This window comes from Danio rerio, chromosome 6 (assembly GCF_052040795.2).
Source record: "Danio rerio strain M-AB ecotype USA chromosome 6, GRCz13ab, whole genome shotgun sequence".
In the NCBI taxonomy this organism is placed as follows: domain Eukaryota; kingdom Metazoa; phylum Chordata; class Actinopteri; order Cypriniformes; family Danionidae; genus Danio; species Danio rerio.
Genome location: NC_141026.1, coordinates 52,495,572 through 52,519,291, shown reverse-complemented (window position 1 = coordinate 52,519,291; position 23,720 = coordinate 52,495,572). Strand labels below are relative to the sequence as shown.

The window sequence follows — 23,720 nt, the reverse complement described above, 5'->3', positions numbered from 1 at the left end:
TGTTTGTTGTAAATAAGGATGTGTTTATTCTTTTGCAAAATGCTGTGAATAAATTAGAATTGCAAAGCAAATGCAGTACAAATGTGAAACACGTTCAGTGTCTTGTACTCAGATACCTCACTAAATGCAGTGATGTCTAACTTTACTGTAGTTTTTACAGTTTTTCCTCAGTAGCTTTAGTGCATTACTCACAACACTATTTACATTTGCACTACAGGTAATGCATTTCTCAAAACAATTAGTCTTTATTGTATGTAAATCTTTATTTTCCTGAAAATGTCTTCTTAATTGAACAAGTTGATGATTTACAGACCTGTGTATGTTGTAGGCTCAGTTCCAATATGTACTGCAATATTGTGTACAGTTGTACTCAGCTCTATCCAAAGAGAGTTTATGTTTGTTGTAAATAAGGATGTGTTTATTGTTTTGCACAGTGCTGTGTATATGTAAATTAGGATTGTAAAGAGCAAATGCAGTAAAAATGTGAAACATACATATTCAGTGTCTTGTACTCAGACACTTTACTAAATGCAGCGATGTCTAACTTTACTGTAGTTTTCAAATGGCTGTGCAAATAGTATATAGTGCTGTCTTGAGCCTTTTCAGGAAGTGTCACTAAAATCTGACTTTTTTTTGCACTGGAAAAAAAAAAAACAGTAAAGTTTTTTCATAATGATAACATGACAAAGCCATTTGACTATCTTGTTCATAAACAATGGTGTCAGGACTTTAAATTTTGATGACACTGACACTTTCATTGACATCAATGCTAGGTTTTATTATTTTACCAATAATAGCTAGGTTTTGCAGTTTATACTAATTTTTGTTAAAGTTTTGAGAAATGCGTTAACTGCTGTGCAAATGTAAATAGTGTTGTGAGAAATGCACCAAAACCCCTGAGAAAAACTGTATCGTCTTTTGACATTGTGTCCCTGCTTGGTAGTATTTCTTCAACATTATGGAAGTCAAAAAGCACCATCAAGTTTTGATGAGCAACATTCTTCAAAATGTCTTATATTTTTGAGTTCAGCCTTGAAAACAATGTCATTTGGTGAATGAATTTAAATTTTTAATTCAAACTTTCCCGTCAGAGACCAAATCAGACATAAATTCTCAGACTTCTCTCTGACTATGTTTACATAGACATTAGTAACAAATGATTTGCCTTAATCCGACAAAGACAACAGTATGATTAGGATGTTTACATGAGTTGCTTTTTAAATGTTCCTTTAATGATCCCGTTATGGCACATAATTCGATTAACGTCAGTGCGTCACCACGCTATCCACATTTCCTCCAGAGTTTCATGTAATTTCAGGTGTTTCATTTTTAATTTGTCGACTTTAACTGCAGTTTGCCACTTTTACTTTCATTCAGGAACATTTCATGCACGCCCCAAATGAGATGTTGGATGAGAGTATGAACTGCTGGAAGAGTGAAGTTTTAATGGAATTTAATGCCACATGCTGTATGGGGAAAAAACCTCCACATTTCGCAAAGCAGGTGTCTGTGTTCCTTCACTGACGGTATGTGCATAGATTAGTGTATGACAGCCATGTGTAAGTAGACTATCCTGTCGCAAAACACAGTGAAAATCCTACACGACAGTAATAGTTTGACTGTGGTGTTTTGATGTCTGTACTTCTAATCTGCATAATCAGACTAAAATCAACATTCTCCACATGCCTTAATTCCATCTCTGTTTAGTTTGATGATGACTATAGTCGGATTAAATAGATCAAGAATCGCTGATTACATGGTAAACTCTTAGGGCCTACTGACACTATGCCATCTGTACCGTGCCCAGGCCCGTTTCCCGGATCGTTTGAGAAGTGTGAGTGCGCTGAATCGGGCTTAAGCACAGTTCACTTGGCCTGCCCTGGCCCGGTTGGAAGAGGTGTGCTTGAGCGCGGTTCACTTGGGCTTTGGCACGGTACGCTTGTGTGTGAGTGCAAAACGCGCCAAAGCCCGAAACTGAAAGCGAGACGTGACTTTTAAGGGGCTGTTTTAAATGGATTTATTAATCATTCTTACTGTTCAGTGAACGCAAACTGCCGTAGTTTATTAAAGACGACAACTCCTCACAGCATGACAGCTGCGCGGCTTCAGCAGACCTCCTCATTCCTGCAGCACGAGAGCTTTATGATTGTTTATGAGCGCCAAAAGTGGCGGATCTGTTCGGCGAAATATCTGACCGCATCTCTAAGGACTGTTTGGCGAAACATTTGACTGCATGTCACTGCATATCAAACGACTGAAACGATATAACTAGAGAAATCTCCACTGTGCTGCTGAGTGAGAGAGCGCTTCTCACTGAACAGCGCAGCAGCGATGACATAAGCGTGCCGAGGCCCGTTTGTGGTGTGAGTGCGGGCCGTCGGGGGAGACGGGAGGGGGGACAAGCGTGCTTTGGCCCGGTTCGAGGCAACTGTACCTAGTGTGAGTACGGCCTTAATCAGAGATTTGTCTAATTCATAAAAGTCGGATTATCAGCGTCCATGTGAACATACTCATTATCGCTAGCTGATTCACAAGAAAGCCACAGAAGTTCAGTTACATTTATTTCTCATTTTAAAAACGGCTTTTCAAACAATCAAAATATAAATACATCTTTCCCACACAAAAATCAACTGGCAACAACACGACAAAAACCTCACTCATACCAAACATCCATTATCAAACACACTCACACACACTAGCAGACATGTGCGCTCTCTCTCACACACACACACACCCCAGCCCCTGAATTTAGAGTTAAAGGTGCAATTACAAAAAAACAAACAAAAAACAATCATCCGACATCTGTACAGACTGCAGTCTCTGTGTTTGTGTGCTTGAGGACAGAACAAGAGCCCTGTTAAAACCTCTTCTGTGTGTTTTTTCCAGTTCTGCTTCATCTGTAGTGACCAATACTCAACTCAAACAACTGCTAAAACTGCTGGTTTCATCTGCCAAACTGTGACCGTGTTCAGCGAGGCAGGAAAACACTGGTTTCGTGATCAGGTACAAATTTTTAACTAAGGAGCGAACAAAAAAATTCAAAAGCCAAAAATCTCAGGGGGGAAATAAAAGCTTTGATTTGCAGAGGTAAACAACTGATGCGTCGTCAGCGCAGCGCTGATGCTAATGTCCATAGGATCCTCCAAAATACAGTCTGTGCGTCACAGGTCCTGCTGCGGCTCCTGTGCTGCTGTGTCGACGAATACATTCTGCTCTGTGGCCACAACAGTAATCAGTCTGGGGGGCTTTGATTGTGGCTTCTGCCTTTTCATACACAGAGGTTTCCGGACACAGTCTCGTACGGTGGAGTCTCTGTTGTGCTAGGATGCTTTGCCCAGCTCAATTTTCTTCTGGATGGCTCTCGCGGAGTGGTATATCAAAGAATCGATGAGTCCGGCAACTGAAGGGAGCAGAAACAGACACAGTGAGACTATGAACAGCACTGCAGTGGAAGACTCATGTTTGCATCAATATGGCAGACCGAGTAAGATTGAACTCCTCAAAACTGTGCAATAAACACAAATGGATTATATATTAGAGATGAGTTGTTGATTTAAATAAATCTAAATGGGACTAGATGCGTTTCCAATCACCTATTTTATGGGCATTTTGGATATCCGCATAAAAATAAATAAATAAATAAAAATAAATAAAAAAATCTTTTGATGGAAATACCAAGATGTGCATAAATATTGAAAATGTGCATAAAAATGTATGTGCTTACCTGAATAGGATAAACTTTTTGTTTGATAAGAAAAGATGTGCATAAACGTTGGAAACACTTTTACCTACAAATTCCAGTATGAGCATTAATGTGTGTGAATTAGTGATGCGGGGACGGCGGTTATATCTGCTGGTTCGGATGTAGCGGGACATGGCAGTGGACCAGCGAAAAAGACTCCCAAAATAATAAATGAAGTGCAAGAGTAGCCTATACTGTTCAAAGTTTCAGTTAGAGGAGTCAACAGAGGAAAATCTGCTCTCGTTCTGGGAGAAGCAAGATCGCTTATTTCCATTTCTGTAGCACCTTGTGAGGAGAATATTGTTCATACCTACAACAAGTGGTGCGAGAGAACGCTCGTTCAGTGCAGCTTGGCAGAGTTTTGGAGGCGAGGCGGAATCGCCCGAATTTAGGCTCAGTAGGTGCCATTCTGTTTTTGCACAGTGCAAAGAAAAAGGCCTAGGGAACACAACATAGCTGCCATTTAGGCTGAAGTGGCACCCTTTTTGTTATCTTGTTCCTGTATCTGTAAAAGCTGAAATGTCTCATTTTTACTTTTTGTATCTTTTTGAAAATGAAGACAATGCTGACTAAAGACAAAATTTAGTTTTTATAAATAAATGTTGATTTTAAAATGTTTACAATTAACATATTATTTTACTATCAGAGATGTGCAGATTAGCTGACTGAATCTGCTGTTAATATCCACGTTGACCTATCATCATGCATTAAACAAAGAATTTGAATTATTAAAGTGAAGATCGGGTGCGGATAAATATATCAGATAAAACTTTATGTGCGGCTGGGTGGCAGGCGGCTGATTAGTATGAAGCCGCGGATTCGGGTGTTATTTCAGCTGATCGGCGCATCTCTAGTGTGAATGGATAATTCTAATAAAATAAATAAATATTTATTTTTTAAAAATTGCAATAGCACATTTATTTAGACTATTCGCAATTGATTTATTTGCTGCTAAATTACACGTTTTACAAAATCACCACACTGCTTCAGTCAACCAAATTTCATTCATTCATTCATTTTCCTTCAACTAATTCTCGATTTCAGAGGTCGCCACAGCAGAATGAACTGCCAACTATTCTCATTTTGAGGAGGGAACTGGCGGACATGCAACAACTTTAATCATAAGGTGAACACAAAACAAAACTTTCCATCAGGAGCTCCTTCACAGGACTCTACACTTGTAAACACTTGCTCCAATGGTTTGCTTGGCTCTCGATTCCGCACACACTCGGCCACTATCAACCCGACCAATCACAGAGCTAGCGCAACACGTCGTTCCAACATGTAGTTACATGTTTTGAGAGGTGCGCATCGGGGATGGTCACGGCAAGGGCTATGCGATCACACACAGTTAATGTCTTTCCAGTCTTAACCCAGTATTGGGAAACACCCATACACTTATTAACACACACACTCATACACTGCGTGAAGTTTCATAAACTAATTTCGAGAGGAGCATGTGATATGATTAATTGCAGCTGGTGTCTCATCTGCAATTATTAGTAAACCAATCAGAGTATTCCAAACTCACAATAAAAAGCCCGTCTCGCCTTACTCCATTATCTTCATTTTTGAAGACTCCACCCAATATACCCCAATATCTCCCCCTATTCCTCCTTTACCAGGGGGAGCTCTTGAGAATTAACAGATCTCATACCCCCTTACATGCTCATTAACTAGGCGGGAGCCCTGGGCTCAATTATCTCTGGTTTTCTCCCAGGACAGCATGCCAAACTTGCTATTAATAGAGTGGAGGTACTATGACGTCAATTTGTATGCAAAAATCTGGAAGCAAGTTAGCATTTTAGCAGTTCCGGTTCCCTCGTCACAAAGTCAATGGTTTTTTTCAATGGGATTTCAGTAAAATCGCTTAAATAAGGTTTGTGGCTAACACAAACTCAAAATACTTTCACGTTTTGTTCTATGACATAAAACACATCAGTTACAGCACACTCTTGAATTTTTAAATCGGTTATGCTTCTTTAAAAAGACGCTTGCTATCAAGTTGCTAATTGGGACTACAGGCGGCGTCGGAGACATTATACGTCATCGAGCTGAACTGGTCTGGAGCGCGGCTCGCTTGTGTTGGGCATTTGGATTTGTCTGTGATTTTAGGTATTTTCATGAATAGTATTTTATATTTTGTAGTGTTTTTCTAATTGGGAATTCAGATTGTGTGTAGACAATTCCTTCACTTATAAAGGCTGTCGAGACAGATTCATTTGTTGATAATTCATTTTAATTAAACGATATTATGAAGATACTGCTTACCAGTGCAGCCTGTTTCTTTCCTGCTCTCAGTAATGCAAACGTGTGAATAAATGTGTACAAATACATGCATGTTAACTGTCATTTTAATGTGATCAAGTGATTTTTCGTCGGGTTTTTTTTTAATCTAAACACATTTCTTTGTCATAACTGCAATATCTAGACTCCTCCATAAAACGTATAGCAGATGTAACTGTATGGGCTGCTTTTCACTGTACTTCGTGACAAAAAAGGAATATTGAATGTTGATCTGTGTCCATGATGATGGAACTAGCAGGCATTTGATAGACTTGTTCCTCCTCATGCCTCATTTCTGTCGTCTGTTAAGGTAAGCAGGCTGTGTGCACGCGCGCGATACACTTATTTAAATGTCTTATGATAATACTATATAGGCAGATTTATACACGCAGTTTTAAAACTTTTAGAACAACCGCAAAGAAAAACAGATGTATTTCCCACGTAAAAACGGTCTAAAAGGCACGTAGGTCTATGTGTTTTTGCGAATTTATTTGTCTATAATATATACAGTGGATTATAATATTATAAACAGAAAGATTAACTCTTTGTCATGGACAATATTTCTAAAAATAAGCTTGATAAGTCGTCTGTAGCAGGGTGGGGCTGACGTCACATGCGCGCATCCTGAAGGCACTGTAGTCCATTTATAGCATAATGTTAGCTTTTCAGTTCTTTTGTTTGCATTTAAAATACAAAAGTGCTCAAAGTTGTATTTTCATGTGAGGTGTAATGAACTGTGTTCGAACACAGAGCTTATTATTTGTAATCTTCGAAAAGCCTATGGGAAAATCCTATAGGGATTTTCACAAGGGAACCAGTTTTATGCTAGCAGCCGATTAGCCTACAAAGTGACGTCATAGTTCCTCCACTCTATATAAAGCAATATCTAAGTGTGAACTCTGGAGGGCAGATTTAGTTTATATAATTCACCTATAGCACATGTCTTTAGACTGTGGAGGAAACCAGAGCATCCAGAGGAGACCAACACAAACACGGGGAGAACATGCAAACTCCACACAGAAATGCCAACTGACCCACTTGGGACTCGACCTGGCGACCTTCTTGCTGTGAGGCGACAGTAATACCTGTGCCCTCAACCATCTTTATGCTTTTTACAACATATTAAAAAAAGTGCATGCATGCTGGACACTTGCTGATGGGTTTTCCTGTACCATGTGGTTCAACATAACCATTACAAATGACAACGAATCCATTAAGATCATGCATTTCAGCACAAGTCTGTAGATCAAACGCTTTTCGAGATCATGAGAAACAAATTCAGTCGAGTGTGTGCAAACTTGTGACTGAACATTTCTGAATGTTATGCTTGATCTTTGCTGCTAAACTCCAGATGCGTTTACTGATTTTGATTTGACACACTCTTTCCTCGAGTACAGGACGTGCAGGACCGTATCGAGCATGTACGCAATTTAAAATGCTGTCGCTTACGTATGTGTATGCAGGCCACATCCTTCAGACATACTTTCCATGAAAACTGCAAATACAAAACACATAATGGAGTCTCTCACCTGTGAAAACACCTCCAATAATAGCACAAACTCCTGTTAGGAAATGGGTGAAAGACCTGCGGAGGAAAAGACAGAGAGAATTATAAGTATAATAAATGCTTATCCTCATTACGGTACAATGCATTAGATCGTTTCTTTCAAACAAAGTGTGTAATGTGATCACCTCTGCTTCTCTGTAAACTTGACCATCATCGGAGAGAGCTCATACAGCACAAACACACCAGGCAAACCCTGATCTCCAATCAGCCCGTTAGCAATTTTCTCATGTCTCGTTACTGAAAACTGGTTCGTTTTAACAACCTGAAGTCAAAGAACAGCATGGTTACTGCCATCACATGCATCAACATTTCTAAACAAAATCACAGACCATCATTTTAGCTTACTAATGTAGAGTTATATTCACATGCTTTTCTTTTAAACACTGTTTTTTAATCATTACTTACATGGGGATTTTTTAAGTCTTTGTTTTATGCATTAAGAATCAAACCAGCCAGCAAATGAAGAGAACCATAACATTACAAACTTTGATTTGAAGCAAAAATGTATGTAATTCTGTGCTCAGCTGGGGCCTGTTCTATAAACCAAGCTTACAGAAAATGCCAGGCTTCTTTTGGTAAGTCAGGTTTATTAATGGCAGATATTATTTCATAAATCAAATTTACAAGATTTCAAACTCAGTTTCTCTGGCAACTTATGATGGGAAAGTTTTAAATTCAAGCTTAACCAAAGTAATGTTAACATTGACCTGCCGTAATTTGATGCCATTTTAATTCTCTCAATTCTTAATAATGATTAAAACTTTATAGTTACTTAATAGTAAATATAAACACCCAACATCTTTAAGAATAGAACAATAATATACATTTCAAGAGTTCACACTGAGCTGATGATTGATAATAAAGCTTGATTGGCATGCTGTCCCAGGAGAGAGCCCTGAGCTTGAGATCCTCGAGCCCTGGGCTCCCTCCCGTTTGCAGGGCGAGAGGGAAGTTTGAGCTCTGGTAGATCTTGATGATTCCCCCCGGCTTATTTGTAGCTAAGTGAAGGATATGGATGACTGAGGAGAGGTGTACTCGCTAAGAGCTTGACTATGGTATAAATTTTGGTGTGTTCAATTTACTAAGGGTGCATGTTATTTGGACTGTGGGAGGAAACCGGAAAATCCAGGGAAAGCCCACGCAAGCACGGGGCAAACAAGCAAAACTCTGCACAGAAATGTCACCTGGTTTAGTAGGAACTTAAACCAGAGGCATTCTTGCTGTGAGGCAACAGTGCTAATCACTGGGCCGCCATGTCGCCTGTTTGAAAAGAAGGGAAAAGTAGGCTTGTGTTGAGGGAAAGTTCTTCAAGACGAAGATATTGAGATAAGAAAACTCTGGTTCTTTATAGTGAGTTAGGAATCATCTGATTGGATTATTAATCATTAGCTGATGCTGGAACAGCCGAGAACAATCATAAGCACTTAATCCTCTCGAAATTTGTTTATAAATAAACTTAAATTCAAATAAATTACTTTAAACAAAACAAATACAAACTACAACATTTCAACTACATTTTATAGCTTATGTTGATTTTTTTTTTCCTGTATATAGAAATTTTATTTAATATTTACCCCAACATATTCATTTAGGTGTAATAATTTTTGGACTGAGATCTTCAGTTTATTTTTTGTTAGATTATTTCAAAATTTTGCATTGGTACTGAATAATCTAACGTACAGTTAAGGTCAGAACTATTAGCTCCCATTTGATAATTATTATTATTTTTTTAAATATTTCCCAAATTATGTTTAACAGAGCAATCATGTCTGATCATATTTTTTTCTTCTGGAGAAAGTCTCAGTTAGAATAATAAAAAAAAGTCTCGGCTAGAATTAATATTTATCTATGGAGAAAATAAATCAAGATTTTACTTCTGGAATTATTCTGCTATATTACTATATAACATATATCTATGTTTATGAGCAAATATATTGTCAGATGTTAAAAATATAATTTTCTATGAAAAAAATTAATGAAGATTTTACTTTAATGTAAAACTTCTATAATAGCTTAATACTATTCATTCATTCATTCATTCATTTTCTTTTAGCTTAGTCCCTTTATTAATCAGGGGTCGCCACAGCAGAATGAACCGCTAACTTATCCAGCATATGTTTTATGCAGTGGATGCCCTTCCACTGGGAAACATCCGTACACTCATTCACACACAAACACTACAGACAGTTTATCTTACCCAATTCACCTATAGCGCATGTCTTTGGACTTGTGGGGGAAACCGGAGCTAGCTTAATAATATATTATATTTATTAATAATTTAACCTGAATTTTATCAATATAAATATTATTGTTTTGTTTTTGTAAAGATACTATTATTTATAGTGTCTCTTACCTCTCCATCTCCTTTAACATATATCGTTGGCACAATTTTCACAAAATACTGGTACATCATTGAGGCTGTAAAGGCCAGAAGAGAGTACAGGTCAATCAGACATACAGGACGTCAACATTTGGTGAAATTACAGTTTTGAAGTCCTCTTGCACTAATAATAAACACATTTGAAATCTAACCTTTCATTTTGGCAAGGCAAGTTTATTTATAAAGCACATCTCATACACAATAGTAATTCAAAGTGCTTTACATAAACAATAATAAAAGAAACAAGAAAATAATAAAAATGATTAAAACAGATTAAAATGTGTTAAATCAGGTTTTTTAAGAAATATAAAAGTAAAAAAAGACATAATAGTGCAATCTGTGGGACGTAGCACAGTGCTCATTCAGTAAAGGCACAGCTAAACAGATGCGTTAAAGTAATAAACAGGCCCGTAGCCATCCTGGTGAAAGGGTGGATCTTTTTTTCTCAAAAACTGGACCTTCAGTTTTTTTGAGGTACCAAAACATTTCCCTTAAAGATAAAAAAAAAAAACATACTTTAAAATGGGTTCTCAACCTTTTTCTCTTCGATGCCCACTTTTATCTCTGATTTTCTCCTGTTTTGAAGGCCCAAAACTGAGTGTCTAGAGAAAATGCTTGTTTTAAAACTTTATTTATTAGCAAAACATTTATTTTGCCTCCTATTATTCCCTTATTTTTCTACATGGTTATATATATATATATATATATATATATATATATATATATATATATATATATATATATATATATATATATATATATATATATAACCATGTAGAAAAATAAGGGAATAATAGGAGGCAAAATAAATGTTTTGCTTATATATATATATATATATATATATATATATATATATATATATATATATATATATATATATATATATAAACAGAAACATTGTACATATATATTATTATATTTTATATATATTTTTATATATTTTTTTTAAATGTACAGACAGGTTCAAAGCTCCTGAATTCTTTACTTCAGTTATTCTTTACAAGTTATTCAGTTGACGCGCAGCAATTGGAAATTTATGCCACAGTTATGTCTGTAATTAACAGTGAGGGTGTTTTTGCACAGAGTCCGGATTAGCCTGTTTAATCACAGAAAATGGGAAATGCCATTACTACTATTATTTTAATATGGCATATTTAATAATAAAATCAAATAATTATAGTATAATATTTAAGCTCATTTTAATCTCGTAGCCCACCTGCAGGATCACTGAGGCCCCCTAGTGGGCCGCAGCCCACTGGTTGAGAATCGCTTCATGATTTATCAGCATTTTTTTTTTTTTTTTAATAAAAACTAAAGCTTATGTTCATTTATTTTTTTAAAAAACAACCTGGCCAGCACATTTAACGTTCCTTAGTTAGAATTTGGCCATTTCAATAAAAATAAATAAATAAATAAATAATTCAGAGCTTCACAATTTTTCTAGATTTTTCTCGTTAAAAATAAAATTGAAAATTCATGGATAACATTGACCTGATTAGTATTACAATTAACTTTAATATGAGCTGCCTTTGGTGCTTCACACCTTTTTATTGATCAATTTTTGTTTTATGAATAAGGTTCACGATTTAGAATAAAAGTTTCCTGTAAAATGTTTTCTCTATTTAACAGCACAGATGTTAGACTCATGAAAAATAATTGTTTGCACTGGCCAAAACTGATTAGCTGAAGTCATGACAGCCAACAGAGGATTCCACTTGTTAGATGGGTTATTTTCACAATTTATGATGGAACAGCAGTCAAAATAGGACAAATGAGCTTATGTATAGGACAAATGAGCTTATGTATAGGACAAATGCTGGACCTTTAACAGTGGAGGGCTGAGTCTTTCGAACATTCATGTTCATTAATAAGTAATAAACCCAGAAACAATGCAGTATATCCACCTTTATCTTTGTATTTGTTTTTACCAAAACAAAATAAAGTTGGTTAGAAACCGCTGTCAGTTCCTTTATTCACCAACAGGGTGTGTCTAGTGATAAACAGGTGACTGGCTCTGGCACTAGAGGGCGCTGCAGCGCTTCATAAGCTTGAATTCTCCGCTTGTACTTTGGCACTTCCTCTCAAGTAATGGCGTCCGTGTGAAACAGTCCTATCGCAAACATTGAGCTAGGTTGTCACAAAAACTAACCAACAGGGCCACTAAAATAGCGATTTGAACAAGGTAAGAAGACTTTCTTCAAATATATTTTTCGATAACTGCTCGCGGTGTCCATAACCGAGAGCGGTTGAGCTTGTTTAAGGCCGGAGACCTTGATGACATTTAACGAAATAATCCAGTTCACGTGCGTTAAATTTAGTCTTGTAGGTTTTAGTTTTACTTTAACGGCAATATACCGTAACTTACAGCTATATAAGCTACTCTTAGCTTGTCAAAATTACCTTGTTTTATATAACGCGCAGGTGCCAGACTTATCATTAAAGTAGTGCGCTACCTATGTAGACAACAGCATTATGTGCACTATGTAGAGGTCATTATATGTCAACTGATTCAAAACGTGCACATGTTAACAATACTGAATTTATATCTACATTAAAGTAATAGTCCACCCAAAAAAATCTAACTGTCATCATTTATTTATCCTTGTTTGTTCTGTTAAATACAAAAGAAGATATTTTGAAGAATGTTGAGGATCTGTAACCATTGCTTTCCACAGTGTTTTTTTTTTACAATGGAAGTCAGTGGTTACGGGTTTTCATCTTTCTTCAAAATATCTTGTGTGTTAAACCGAAGAAACAATTTTTTTTTTGTTTGGAACCACTTTAGGGTAAATAATGAGAATGTATTGATTTTACATCCTTAAATACAAACACACATAATATAATTAGTATTATTCATTATATTTATCATTAAACGCATACAAACATACACCGTATGCAAGAAATGCCCAAAAGTAACCAACTACAAGTAAAGCTTCATTGTGTCTTGTCCTCCTTCTAGATGCCGGTGAGTGTAGGATCGTACGGACAGCAGGCTCAGCCCAGCTGCTTTGACAGAGTCAAGATGGGCTTCATGATGGGCTTTGCTGTAGGAATGGCTGCAGGTGCCATGTTTGGGACTTTCTCCTGTCTCAGGTATAAACTTAAAAGGAACAGTTCACCTGGTAATTTAAATCTAATGTTAATATAATGAGGCGATACACTTAATGGCTTTTCTTCTCTCTTTCTGTAGAATAATAATCAAAACATTAACCTTTTGGTCATGTGTCTTTCATATAATGCAAGTTGTGCTCATGGCTGTCATGAAAATACTCAGGGTTGCCAGGTCCAAGAACAATGTTAAGCTCGAAACATGCCCAAAAATGAATAGTAGTCTATTTTTTGTTTTAATTTAATGGTTTGTTTTAAATTCTTTTTGACAAGTTGTTTTACTATAGTTATGACTGAAAAGTTGCCATTTCCTTGGCGTGTATGCAACAGTTTTAGTTAAGCTTATATTGTTTATGTGGAGGGTGTTGAGCGCACTCTCTCTCTCTTGTTAACATGCTTAAATACTTGTGCTACATGTCAATCTAAAAGCTTTTTTAGTCCTCTTGTATGAGATTTAAGGTTTGGGACTCTGCTGAAGTCTGTTCTGAAATGAAAGCATCAGAGTTGACATCATTTGCTGCTGTTTTTAATCATGTGCGACTCGCATAGACAGGTGAAGATCCGAACTACCTGCTTACACTGCAAACACGAGGACACAGATTGGATTCATATTGGATAAATTTCCACATATGAATAAGGCCTGAATATGATTTGATTAAATCAGAATCCATGTAATTTTTTTTTCTGCTTACACAGGGCATATCCTATCTGTGCCACATGGGAAAGAAAAAAAAATTGGAATTGAGTCACTTGAAACATGCAGTGTAAATATTGATAGTTATATATTTGATACAATTACTTGTAGATACAGAATATGTTTGAAGGTACTGACCATCTGCAAAAGAAAAATACTACTTCTGAAGTACCTTTCTCAGATGTAGGAGTAACTAATGTTCTGTTCATTTATTTATTTTTTTTACTCGCTCACTAGCAGCAGTCTTAGGGTTGCCAGATATGCATTCTGGGATTAATGTCTATTAAGAATTAATTTATAATTTTGTATTCTTGAAAGGGAAAAATTTTGGCAGCAAAGACATATTGCAAAGAAGCCTCAGAAAAAAACAACAACTTTCTTTCCCATAACACTTTCTTTTGAAAAGAGCTCAATAGTGTGGGAAAACCGCGACTCTGGCAACACTGAACACACTGAGGACTTGCATTTTATGAATCCCCAATAGTCACGGTTTGAGCTTAAAACTTTAATGCTTTACTTTCAATTTGACCTTAGTGTGAGTAAATTAACAGCAAATATTTATTTTGCAGGTGATCTAGTCTTGTAATTTAGCCTAATTTATAAAACAAAATATCCTGTAACATTTGCTAAAAAATCTGACATTTTTATTTATTTATTTTTGTTCTATTCAGGATTGGCATGCGGGGTCGAGAGTTGATGGGCGGAGTTGGGAAGACGATGATGCAAAGCGGTGGTACGTTTGGGACCTTCATGGCGATTGGGATGGGAATCCGCTGCTGAGATCACACTAATGCCACTCAAGTAATAGGACTTTGAAGCATTTTCCATTCACCCGTTTGTTATCACACCCAGATTCAAGGACATCGGTGTTAATAAAGAGTAATAGAAATGTTTTTTTTTCTGTAAATCTCAAAGGCTCAAATGTAAGACCTGATTGTTGATCGATAATGACAGCCCTACTTTTTATTGGAGTCCACCAGAACAGGTTAAAGTCAACTTAAATGACCTTTCTGCAGTTTACGGAGGGCTTACAATGAAGAAGGGCTATTTATTTTGAAAAACAACGTTGTTTGAAACACATTTTAAGTTTAAGCATGACAATAAGAAATAGCACACACTTACCTTGAGGTGCTGCTACATTAGTATCATCTAAGGGGTTGACAATTCCAGGATAGTCTTTGCCAAATGAAAGATGTTTGATGAAATGTGTCATGTTGATCTGTGGTCAAACAAAACAAATTCATTAAATTTTGGTCTAATATTCTGAGCAAACACAAGAGCAATCTTATTGAAGAAGAGAACTGAACAACTCACATTGTCTAGGCCAAAGCTTTGCAGATCATGAACTGAAAATAAAGCAAATTGAAAAATATGAATAAGTGTTTGCAATGATGACAAACATATGAATGCATTTTAGTTTAATTCATTTGATTAGACTAGGAATTGCACATTTTCCAAATAAAGGCAGAGAGTAGTTTGTTAAGGGGTCACAGACACACTTACTGATGGAAATCGACAAATTAATTGAAAATGCAATGTCAAATAACAAACTGACTATTAGTTAAAGGCTAAAATCTCAAATTAATTGCAGAAAAAAGCAGAATCACTGATGTAGTAACAAGGTAAATTCTAACTTGTCTTGGAATAAAGATTTATTAAAATATAAAAGATCAACTTACTCTCCACAGCATGCACTGCAGAAAGAAGAGAAAATAGTCACTAAATGGGTTTGGTTTCAAAAGGAATTTGTGACAAACACTTTTAAAATCATTCAAATACTAGAAGATAATTGTAATAGCCAAAACATAAGGGGACTCGTCTCTTTAGATCAAAATGTTGTTGTTTTTTTTTGGCACCTTTAATCCATGGTGTTAAGTTAATGAAGTATTGGATATGCACTTCAGCCATTGAAAGAACAGCCTATGCATGACCAAGCAAAAAAATTGTGTTAGTTCTGTACCTTGTTACTTAGAAAGATTGTGAGCTCTGGTAAGGAAGCACAGAAACCTTTTTTTCCCCAAAGATTAAAAACCCAGACTTCCCAAAAACAGTCTCATTAACAAAACAGTTTTGATTTTTACAGCATCAATGATCAGCACCACAACATAATGAGAGCGTAGAAGAATTAAAGCCTGCGCACATTAAAGCAGCAGAAGAAACTGTTCATAAGCCTGGAAACTTGACAACTGGTCAAAATAAAACTGAACAGACTGATGAACAGTTCTGAGAAACCAAGCAGGGGAAAAAGCAGACAATGTGTACTTTAGGTAAATACAAACATAGATCTGACGACATTTAAAGCATTTAAAGACACACATTTGCATAATAAGAAATGAGAAGTTGCAGAAAGCACAAGGCGACATGCAGGCAAGTCAAAGTTTTAGATCTGATGGTATTGACACATATGTTGGCTTAATTAAATAATTAATAGGATTTGTCATGATACACAACACATTTGGTTTTTAAATTAATTAATTATGAGTTAAAACCAGTAATTATGACTTGGCATCAGATCTAAAAGCTTTAACTTGCATTTGATTTTTACTTAATAACTAGGCGCGAGTCTTTACCATGAACATGAGACTGCTGGAAACTCTTTCCAGGGGCAAAATGGAAATTTCCTGCCACCTGAAGGAATGTATAGGGATTGTGATTTTATTTATTCATTTATTTATTTTGTGGGGGGTGAGACTAAATTTTATGTACTTTTATTAAAAGATGGATTCAGATCAGGGGGCTGCATGTTACCTTATTGACCTCCAGAAAGCCATAAACTTGACATCCCTCATTTTTCTGTTCCTGCATCTTCTGGCTGAATCCCTCTCTTTTGCACTGCTCAATGGTGTCAGGGGTCTTAAATGCCCAGCCCCGTCGCCGATACGCCTCCCGCACGTCATCACAGGTGTTGCAACACCTGCAGAACAAGCAGTTCATTTTGGATATTCACAAAATCTTTGGCTTTACATAACTTTGTTTTTATATAGGCTTTTAACATGCTTAAAACAATCTGTGTATAAGAGAGTCAAACACATTAAAAAAAGTCAACAGTATCTGGATGCAGACTTGGATTTGCAAGCTGAGACTGCTTATCTCAGAAATGCAATGTCAGACACAATGCACTCAATGGAGTGAGTGACATCACTGTAGGGGGTAAGGTGTGGGCATTAAAAAGCGTTGCATGCAGCTCAGATTGGACCTGCACCAAGTCTGCAGCCAGACCCCCCTCAGAAAAGTAGTATTGAAATCGATGCACATAAATGACAAGAACTAAAATCATTTAAAAAGGAAAAAATTAAAAGTTCAAAAAGAAAAAGAAATTAGCTGAAAAACTAAACATTTCATAAAAAAATGTAAAATATAAAATCATAAATGGGCCTGTCTTGGTCCTAGATTTTGAATTGACTAATTTAAAAATAATTGCTATTAAAAACTTATCGATCTGTTTAGTTTAATAAATGTTTTGTAAGTTTTACTTTATAATAGGGCTGTGCGATTTGGGGAAAATATCTAATTGTTTTTTTTTGACCGATATTGCAATTTTAGATTTGATTTGCGATATAATTTTGTCGTCAAGCTTCAGCTCAATAATCTGTATCATAGCTTCTTACTGCTAAAATGCAGTGAGTGTTAGTTTAAAAAAACGAAACTGAAAAGATAATAACTCAAGTTAAACATTTATTCAAATTTGTTTTTAAATATTCAGCAATGAAACACTTTTTTCTCTTTAGCAAACAAATTAATAACCATACTTTTCTGTAACCTCAAATTAGAGAGGTAGTGTAGCTTATTTTAAAAAACAAAACATAATTTATAATTATAAAAATACACAACACTTAGCAAACTAACATGGCTGAAACAACTCTCAAGTTGTACTTTGTTGTTGCTTGCTACTAGATTGAGTGTCACTGGCAATACTTTCAATTGACTTTTTAGCAAGACACTCGTATAGCTACTTGTGGTGCCTTCTAAGGTGCTGGTGGTTGTATTTTCTTATGCTCTGACAACAATTCTTACAAATTACCTGTCTGACTTTGAAACCAAAATATTCCCATATTACTGATGTTCTGTTTTTCTTTGATATTAATTTGTCTATTAATGCTTCTGAAGCGGCAAATGCCATCATCTCACTCATTCGCGCTTTCCTATTTGTTTTTTTTTTTTATTGTGAGCATTCCGCATAGTTCAATTGTGCAATTCTGATTGGGCAGAACAAAAGTGTGCTCACTCAACTGGCTACTAAGACTATCACACAGACAACAGCCATGCATTTGCTCTGGGCAGTGGGGAATTTAAATAATACATATTTCATATTATCTCTTGTGATTAGCTAATCGCAATGCTTCAAAATGCGGTTAGATAATATTAATAGATTTTGTAAAATGCTATTGTAAAAGATAAAATATTTTCTTTTTGTGTTGATCTTTAATTTTGGATAAATTTAACAATAATAACACAGAAGTTAAAACATTTTAGGTTTTTTTATACTTTGCACAGATGTTAAATCATAGTAAAACAAGAGCATTTCTGGACCATTACACAAACAAATACCTCACTATCATTTGTCTACTACATAGTTCAATTTCCCTTATTTTAATTCCTTTCTTTTCAAATAATTGCACTTAGTTCAGATAACCACAATAGGATTATTAATCAAAGAGTTCAGATGCAAAAACCTCTAAATGCCATCTGAAATGTTCTTCTGAAATGATCATTGTTCCTCAGCCTCCTATGTTTATTTTCAGTTATTTCACTTTAAAGGCAATAAGAACTTAATAATCACTGTAAACGTAAAATTACTGAGTCTACACACAGAAGTCATTTCTTTATCAAAAGGGCATTTCTTAAATGTGGTGCGTGTTTGTATGAATGCAACACTGATGATAAAAATGTCAATAAACACAAACTATTATTTCACTAATAATATCATTTCATATAACTATGCATGTTTGTATTTAAGCAATCCAACAGTCTAATTGTACATGAATACTTTAGAAAACTAGTTTGTCAATTGCAGCTTTTATTACACACAAATGCATTTTAAGTGAAAGTCCTCTGTGGGAAACACCAGCATTTACACAACAAATGAGTTTTGTTGACACTGACAATTCATCTGCTCAAAATGCACTTAGTAAAACTAATGTCAATGTGAGGTCTATTGTCCTGGCGGAATTTTAAATGTTTAATTACCCTCGTCCTTTCAACCGGGTGCTTATGAATGTGAGCTATCTTGACTATGCAGGCACGCGTCAACGTCACAGATTTTAACTATAGCTTTCAGAACCGGTTTACTGGCAGTAGACAGACCTGTTCTGCAATCAGACATTCCAGTAAAAACCCAGCTGTCTGGTTTGTGGTGGTTATGCATTAGTAGAAAAGGTGAAACTCACTTTAAATCGTCAGTCTCAGCTCCGTAGCAGCTTTCACAGCGGTCAGGATCAAGCGTGCTGGGGTCAAACACACCTTCCTCCTCTTTGCCTAAATCTGCACGCACACACACAAAAAGTCAAATATGCTAGAAATTACTTGAACATGATAACCCTTTACCAGAAGAACCATGTATGGTACTTTCATAGACACTGACTACGTTTACATGGACATCAGTAATCAAATTATTTGCCTTAATCTGAATAAGACAATAATATGATTAAGCTTACATGAGTTGCTGTTTAAAAGTTCCTTTCATGGTCCAGTTTTACATAATTCAGTTAACGTCACTGAGTCACCATAATTTTGGGTGTTTCATTTCTACTTTGCCACTTTCACTTTCATTCAGGAATATTTCATGCATGCCCCCCCGTGACAAACGAGATATTGGATGAGAGTATGAACTGCTGTAAGAGTGTACCACACGCCGCATGGGAGAAAATTAACTCCACATTTCACAATGCAGATGTCTGTGGTCCTTCACTGACTCTGTAGGTGCAGAGAATAGTGTCAAACAGCCGTGTGTGTGTGTGTAGAGACTATCTGGTCACAAAATGCGGTGAAAATCCTACACGACGGTAATAGTTTGATTGCGGTAAACACTTAAGCCTGATTTATACTTCTGCGTCAAGTGACCGGCGTAACCCACGGCGCATGCAACGCACGTGGCTGTGCATTTATACTTCTGCGCGCTGTCTCTGTTGGTCTGCATTAACACTTCCGAAACGCTAGTTGGCAGTGAGGTGTAAATCTTCCTCTGTGTTGAGTTTCTTCGCTGCTTTTTTGCTTTTCCTGAACACTTCCGGGATGTACAAGTGGCTCAAACTCGCTCATTTTGAGGCAGAAACCGGCAGACGTGCAACAACTTTAACTATGAGGTAAACACAAAACAAAACTTTCCATCTGGAGCTCCTTCACGGGACTCCAAACTTGTAAACAATCGCTCGCGCCATTCGCGCGGCTCTCGGTCCCGCCCAGACTCGTCAGCGCTACCAAGTCGACCAATCACAGAGCTTGCGCTACCCGTTGTTGCGACGTGTAGTTACATTTTTTGAGAGGTGCACGTCAGCAACGCCGACGGCTGCGGCTAAGGGCTATGCGTCAACACCGTAGCATACGCCGGCGTTTGACGCAGAAGTATAAATCAGCCTTTAATCAGAGTATTGTCTTGATCATATTAAAATCTAATTAATGGAGTCCATCTAAACGTATTCACCGATTAGAATATATATTTATATTTGTTTGAGTCATAATGCTTTAAAAGTGTTGTAATAAACCCCAGGGACACTCCAGGATTTGTTCAATGAGTGCCATATAAAGGGTTAAACACATTTCACTGGTTAAAATCAGCATTTATAAGCACAACATGTAACCAGAACCTTTTAAAGCTCAGACATAATCACATATGCCTTTTACGGCTGAACTATTAGTTCTTTAGTTAAATATTTGAAATATGTGTGTCAACAAGCATAAAGTCTGCTTGTACATTGCATTATTGCCATTCTTGATTTTAGGAAATTGTATTCTTTTTAAGTGGTTCAAAACAAGCACAACTGAGTCATCAATAAATGAACTTGTTCTTTAAATATTTTAAATACGTTTAAAAAGATACAAAAATAGCTTGAAAATTGCATTAATAAAAAATCCGATGTATCAGAAAGCTCATATTTTATTTAACGTACAAAACATATTTTACTTATTTAGATTTAATCTGTTCACTTATTAAAATATTTTTCAGTATGTTAAGACATTAGCTTGTAACTACAATTGCATTAATGTCACTTTTAGCTGAAATTACAGCTTTTAAACAACACTGTCCATAGTGTTAGTGTTCAACTCTATAAAAAAGATACTGACCGTGTTTTTCAGCCTCTGTTGTGACTGGCTGACCGTCTTTGTCAAGTCTCTGTTTAAAAAGGTTATGCTCCACGTCCAGCTGCTGCTCCCCTGCTACGTCCATGGCATCAATGCTCAGGTCTACAAAATAAATTCCCAAAAGCTTTGAGGTCATATGGTCACGTCTAGATGCTGTAGATGCTTGCGCACAGCAAAATAGCATAATTTGTGTGACACTGTACAACGTTAATTACTATTATGTTACTGTCAGGAGTAGGTCTAGCGTTGGATTATACAGTGTTAAACAATGTGATGAGAAATTAAGAGAATAATTCATCCGATCTGTATCACTTCTAGCAACAAACAGGTAAAATTTTATATCTCCCTATTTTCTCATAGACGGCTTCAGGTCTTTCAGAATTCTACACATTGTACAGTATTTATTCGCCGAGCAAGAAGACAAGAACTTTCATCAGTAAACTATAGAAAACGTAAGTTAGCATAAAACACTTAGCATAAAAAAGTATGTTTAATTAAAGGCACTAAGTATATGTGGGAAAATTACATCAATGTTTGTCTCCTCTGTTTTAGCATAACACTTTAACAACAATAGTTGCTGTTTTTATGTTACTGTGAGGGGTAGCTGTTAATAAAACACAATGCAGTGGGTAATTTAATAAAAAATGTAAATAATCTGGCCAGAGCTGTATCCCTTTTAGCAACAACCAGGTAAAATATATGAATCCAAAGTTTCAGCTTTACAGTTTTACACATTTTAGAGTATTTATTATTTATAGATTACTTATTGAAATATATATATATATATATATATATATATATATATATATATATATATATATATATATATATATATATATATATATATATATAAATAAAAGTAGAGTAAAAACTCTAAAAATAAATTCAGAGACAGTAAATGGTAAAATTATATTGAAACATTGGCTTATATCTTCCAAAATAACTAACCACAGAGTTTTGAAATCAGAAAAATATAAATCTGCAAACATTATTTTTTATATTTTAAATGAGGAACATAAACATGTGTTATGGATGTGACCAAAAAAGTCACAACAGTTTGTAGAAGTTCTGTGAATTTAACTGCACAACCCAAAATAAATAATGCTAATCTAATGGATAAGAGTTGTCTCACTATAGAACTTAAATTATTGCTTTTATTTTGCATTTATGAGGGAAAGCTTGGTTATGGATGTGAAATTGCCACTTGTCTGGCTTGAAATATGATTGTTTGAAAACATTAATAGAGAAATTGAGAATTTTTACAGTACTGTAAAATACAAGCCTTAGACAAAAAAAAAAAACAGAAAAGGTTTTGCTGAAACCTTTTTTTTTCCATGGCAACGTTGACATTTGCATGGAATTGCTGAATATTTGCATAAATATACATACAGGGTTGGCCATTAATATGGATACACCTTAATAAAATGGTGATATTATGATATTAACGTCCTGTTTCTGGCACATTAGTATATGTGAGGGGGCTTGTAAATAACTCATGAAAGAACAAAGTTACGTTTATAACCAAGCACACCATTGTTTTTCTTGTGAAATTCCCAATAAGTTTATCAAGGTACACCCATATAAATGGCCCACCATATTCAATAATTTGAATATTCGGTCTGAAATCGCATGCAAGTATGACTTTAAAACAACATTAGCACTATTTTACTGACCGTTAACAATGTTGTACTTTGATAGTCACTGGCTCTAATATGATTTCCCTGTTTATAATTAGCAAATGATACTTTTCTGAAATATTATTAAGGACCATGTCCGACAAACTTTATCTCAATTAGAACTTTAATCTGAAAACACAAGTCAGCATGAAACACGGTTATCATAATAAATGTGAATATTTACTTACAGGCGCAAGGCATATGTGGAAATATAACATCAATGTTGATCCTTAGTTTGTCTCCTCTGGAAGTGTCAACAAATAGTTCAGGATGCACCTAAAAGTGATCAAATCAAACCCAGAAGTCACTGATGTTCCCTCAAAACTTTATGAACAGCCCTTACTAGTACTATTAAGAAAATAAACTCAGGCGATTGAGCTGGGTATGAATTATACACGAGTTTGTCTGAATTAATTTACCCACCTCTTTAGTTAGATAATACTGCAGCTCGGAGAAGAACAGAATCAGCATGATAAGTCCACTGATGATGGTCACTACAAAGTGAACGGACAATATGTAAATTAGGACACAACTTCTGCCTGCCATTTAAATCACAGCCACAATAATAAACACCACTCTTATTATACACAGCTTTATATTTTTAGCGATCACATTTCACTTCTCACTTAAACTGTATATCATTTAAATATGTAATTATATGAATATATTTTAAGACTTTATGTTAATTAGCCAGTCCAACACTGCTTTCTCTCCATGAGCCTGTGTGTGTGTGTGTGTATGAATGGCGCTCAACACTTGTACAGCTCCCGGTGGATTTTTGTCACTCACCCGTGGCTCCTCCACATGTTTTGATCCTGAAGTCCTCTAGAGTTTTCGGATACGCGTCAAATTGTTTGAGTTTATTTAACGCATCCATTCTCCCTCTCGTGCGGCGGTAAAGCTAGCCGTCACTTCGATTTCCAGTGACCCATTTCCGGTATGGTGAGGAAGTGATGGAATCATTGCAG

At 35.8% G+C, this 23,720-nt stretch overlaps 3 protein-coding genes across 13 annotated transcripts in view; 2 read left to right on the top strand and 1 right to left on the bottom strand.

Annotated features, from left to right (window-relative positions):
- LOC147836503 (uncharacterized) overlaps positions 1 to 2,770 on the top strand; it is a 149,560-nt gene extending 146,790 nt beyond the window's left edge. For 9 of the 10 annotated variants that reach the window (XR_015494208.1, XR_015494211.1, XR_015494210.1 and 6 more), the window contains one exon: positions 1,378 to 2,770. The gene's annotated coding sequence lies outside the window, so the exon portion shown is untranslated. The remainder of the gene's footprint in view (positions 1 to 1,377) is intronic. The other variant, XR_015494205.1, reaches the window with a different exon arrangement.
- Positions 2,545 to 23,677, bottom strand: ergic3 (ERGIC and golgi 3). Of its 2 annotated transcripts, NM_001033105.1 has the most exon segments (14): positions 2,545 to 3,400; positions 7,558 to 7,613; positions 7,721 to 7,857; positions 9,949 to 10,013; positions 14,900 to 14,996; positions 15,092 to 15,123; positions 15,457 to 15,471; positions 16,348 to 16,405; positions 16,526 to 16,691; positions 19,165 to 19,258; positions 21,059 to 21,178; positions 22,941 to 23,028; positions 23,176 to 23,246; positions 23,542 to 23,677. In NM_001033105.1, coding segments are annotated over 14 exon segments (1,167 nt in total). In that variant the 5' UTR covers positions 23,630 to 23,677; the 3' UTR covers positions 2,545 to 3,320.
- Positions 12,000 to 15,188, top strand: romo1 (reactive oxygen species modulator 1). The gene is given in 3 exon segments (NM_200797.4): positions 12,000 to 12,157; positions 12,935 to 13,068; positions 14,449 to 15,188. Coding segments are annotated over 2 exon segments (243 nt in total). The 5' UTR covers positions 12,000 to 12,157; the 3' UTR covers positions 14,558 to 15,188.
- Positions 23,678 to 23,720: the final 43 nt, after the last annotated feature.